This window comes from Mya arenaria, chromosome 12 (genome assembly GCF_026914265.1).
Source record: "Mya arenaria isolate MELC-2E11 chromosome 12, ASM2691426v1".
Taxonomy (NCBI): domain Eukaryota; kingdom Metazoa; phylum Mollusca; class Bivalvia; order Myida; family Myidae; genus Mya; species Mya arenaria.
The window spans coordinates 14,383,020-14,385,314 of NC_069133.1; the positions used below are offsets into that span (position 1 = coordinate 14,383,020).

The window sequence follows — 2,295 nt, forward strand, 5'->3', positions numbered from 1 at the left end:
AAAATTCGAGGTGCAGTACCTGTATTCATAAAACATCTTAAAACAACTGTGCACCAGATGATCAATTTGCAAGAAAAAAGAAAATTATCGAAAACTGTCATAAACTTAGTATGAATGTGTACAATGCATTAAAACTTATTAACTGAAGTACCATAGTTTACAATTTATTTAAGTTAAGCAGTTATTTCGTATTTTTCCATTAAAAAAAATTACTGGGTATGTCTACCTAGTAGAATTCATTCCGTATGCGTGATTGGCTAGTCGGTGTTATCACGTGATATTACCGCGTTAGGTGTATAGCTTAATTATATTACCCGATTAGAGTAAGCCGTCGTAGCTCAGTGGATTCGACGCTCGACTACAATTTTGGCGACACGGGTTCGAACCCGGTCTCCATCACAATTTTTTTTTTATAATTTTGGTACTTTTTTTACAATAATGATATCAAAGCGTAACACTTTCTATTAGATAATTGTCCTGAAATTCGTTACAGAAAAAAAACTTTTTTTGGTGCCAATCTGGTGTACAGTCCTTTTAAGTCATTCCTGAACTTTAGTGGAATTCTGAACATGTTCAAGCCAAATTAAAGAAAATGTATAACGTTCCTAGTTTTGAAAGCATGCATATTACTTAAGATAAAGCATATTGGATAATATTAAGTCATCATATCTTATGATCAGTGAGATACATAACTTATGAAATTAACTTGAGATTAGATATGACTTTAGATATTTTATTACTGTTGACCATAGAGTCGATCATATCTTAGTGCCACAAAAATGCTATCCATTCAAAAATAACTTCATTTGTTTCGCTCATAAGTCTCAATGCCTGATGATGGTAACACTGAATGATGGCAACAATTAGTTTAAACTTTGTTTGATTACTACTATTTACGGTCTTTTTTACAAACACTCATTTGAACAGAATATTGTAAATCTCAGCATTAATTATTATTTTTTAATATCGTTCCAACGAGTTATAGGAAACAAAGTACTTTTTACGATATTTTTTCTAAAAAAGTGGGCTCTTGTTTTAACTGTTGACGTGGTTATAGCATTGAAGCATAAATCAAGTTAACGTTTTACACTTAATATTGTATTCGATGATTGTCTATATAGAACATGAACAGCCACACTTGGTAAAGATAGTATAGTAATTTCCCCATGAAATATCCCAATTGTAATTATTTCAGCTTTAAAACTCAAATTTCAGGAACAATGAAGGTCCTTTTCATCTTGGGAATGTGCCTTGCACTATCACTCTCTGTATCCTACGGTCATGAACGTGGCGGTTGCTATGGCAGTGGATACGTTGGCGGTGGGTACGGTGGCGGTGGACACGGCCTTTATGGATGATACGGTGACGGTGGATTAGGTGGCATTTATGGTGGATACGGAGGCGATGGACTAGGTGGCTTTTATGGTGGCGGTGGATACGGTGGCGGTGGAATCGGTGGAGGATACGGTGGCGATGGATACGATGGCGGTGTACTAGGTGGCCTTTATGGTGGGTACGGTGGCAGTGGAATCGGCGGCGGTGGATACGGTGGCGTTGGAATCGGTGAAGGATTCGGTGGCGGTGGATACGGTGGCGGTGGAAACGGTGGCCTTTATGGTGGATACAGTGGCGGTGGACTAGGTGGCCTTTATGGTGGATACGGTGGCGGTGGAATCGGTGGCGGTGGTTACGGTGGCGGTGGACTAGGTGGCCTTTATGGTGGATACGGTGGCGGTGGATACGGTGGCGGTGGGATCGGTGGAGGATACGGTGGTGGTGGATATAGTGGAGGATACGGTGGCGGTGGATACGGTAAATACGGTCGCCGTTTTGGTGGACTCGGTCACTAATGACATGGCGGTGGACACATTGGCTGATCTTGGAGCCGTTCGGCCGGATACGTTGTTGGTTACCGATCGCATACGACCATGGTATTAGCTACGGTCGTCATTATCAGCATTGTCTCGAAAACATATCTGGAGCGCCTATTTTATTGTCATGACGATAATTGTTTTTGATAAAGACATTGATCACTTTCTGTTTATAGATCTGAGTATACGTAACAAAATATGTTTACAACTTTCCGTTACATAGAAACAAACAACTTAAACGTTACATTTTATTGTTAATGAACATCCGCTTTATTTTTGTACTCATATGATTTGTCTAATTTTATTTCATCATTACTAAAATAGAAATAAAATGTTTGCTTTTGACATCACAATTTGTGTTAACCAATTTAATATACCAAGTCTCTAGAAATAAAATATACCACACACTATGATTCGTCCAATG

General features: G+C 38.8%; 1 protein-coding gene across 1 annotated transcript; it reads left to right on the plus strand.

The window, feature by feature from the left end:
* Positions 1-827: 827 nt before the first annotated feature.
* LOC128210474 (acanthoscurrin-2-like) lies at positions 828-1,850 on the plus strand. Its single transcript, XM_052914822.1, has 2 exons — positions 828-840; positions 1,378-1,850. The coding sequence occupies exons 1-2, from the start codon at positions 828-830 to the stop codon at positions 1,848-1,850; spliced, it is 486 nt and encodes a 161-aa protein (XP_052770782.1).
* Positions 1,851-2,295: the final 445 nt, after the last annotated feature.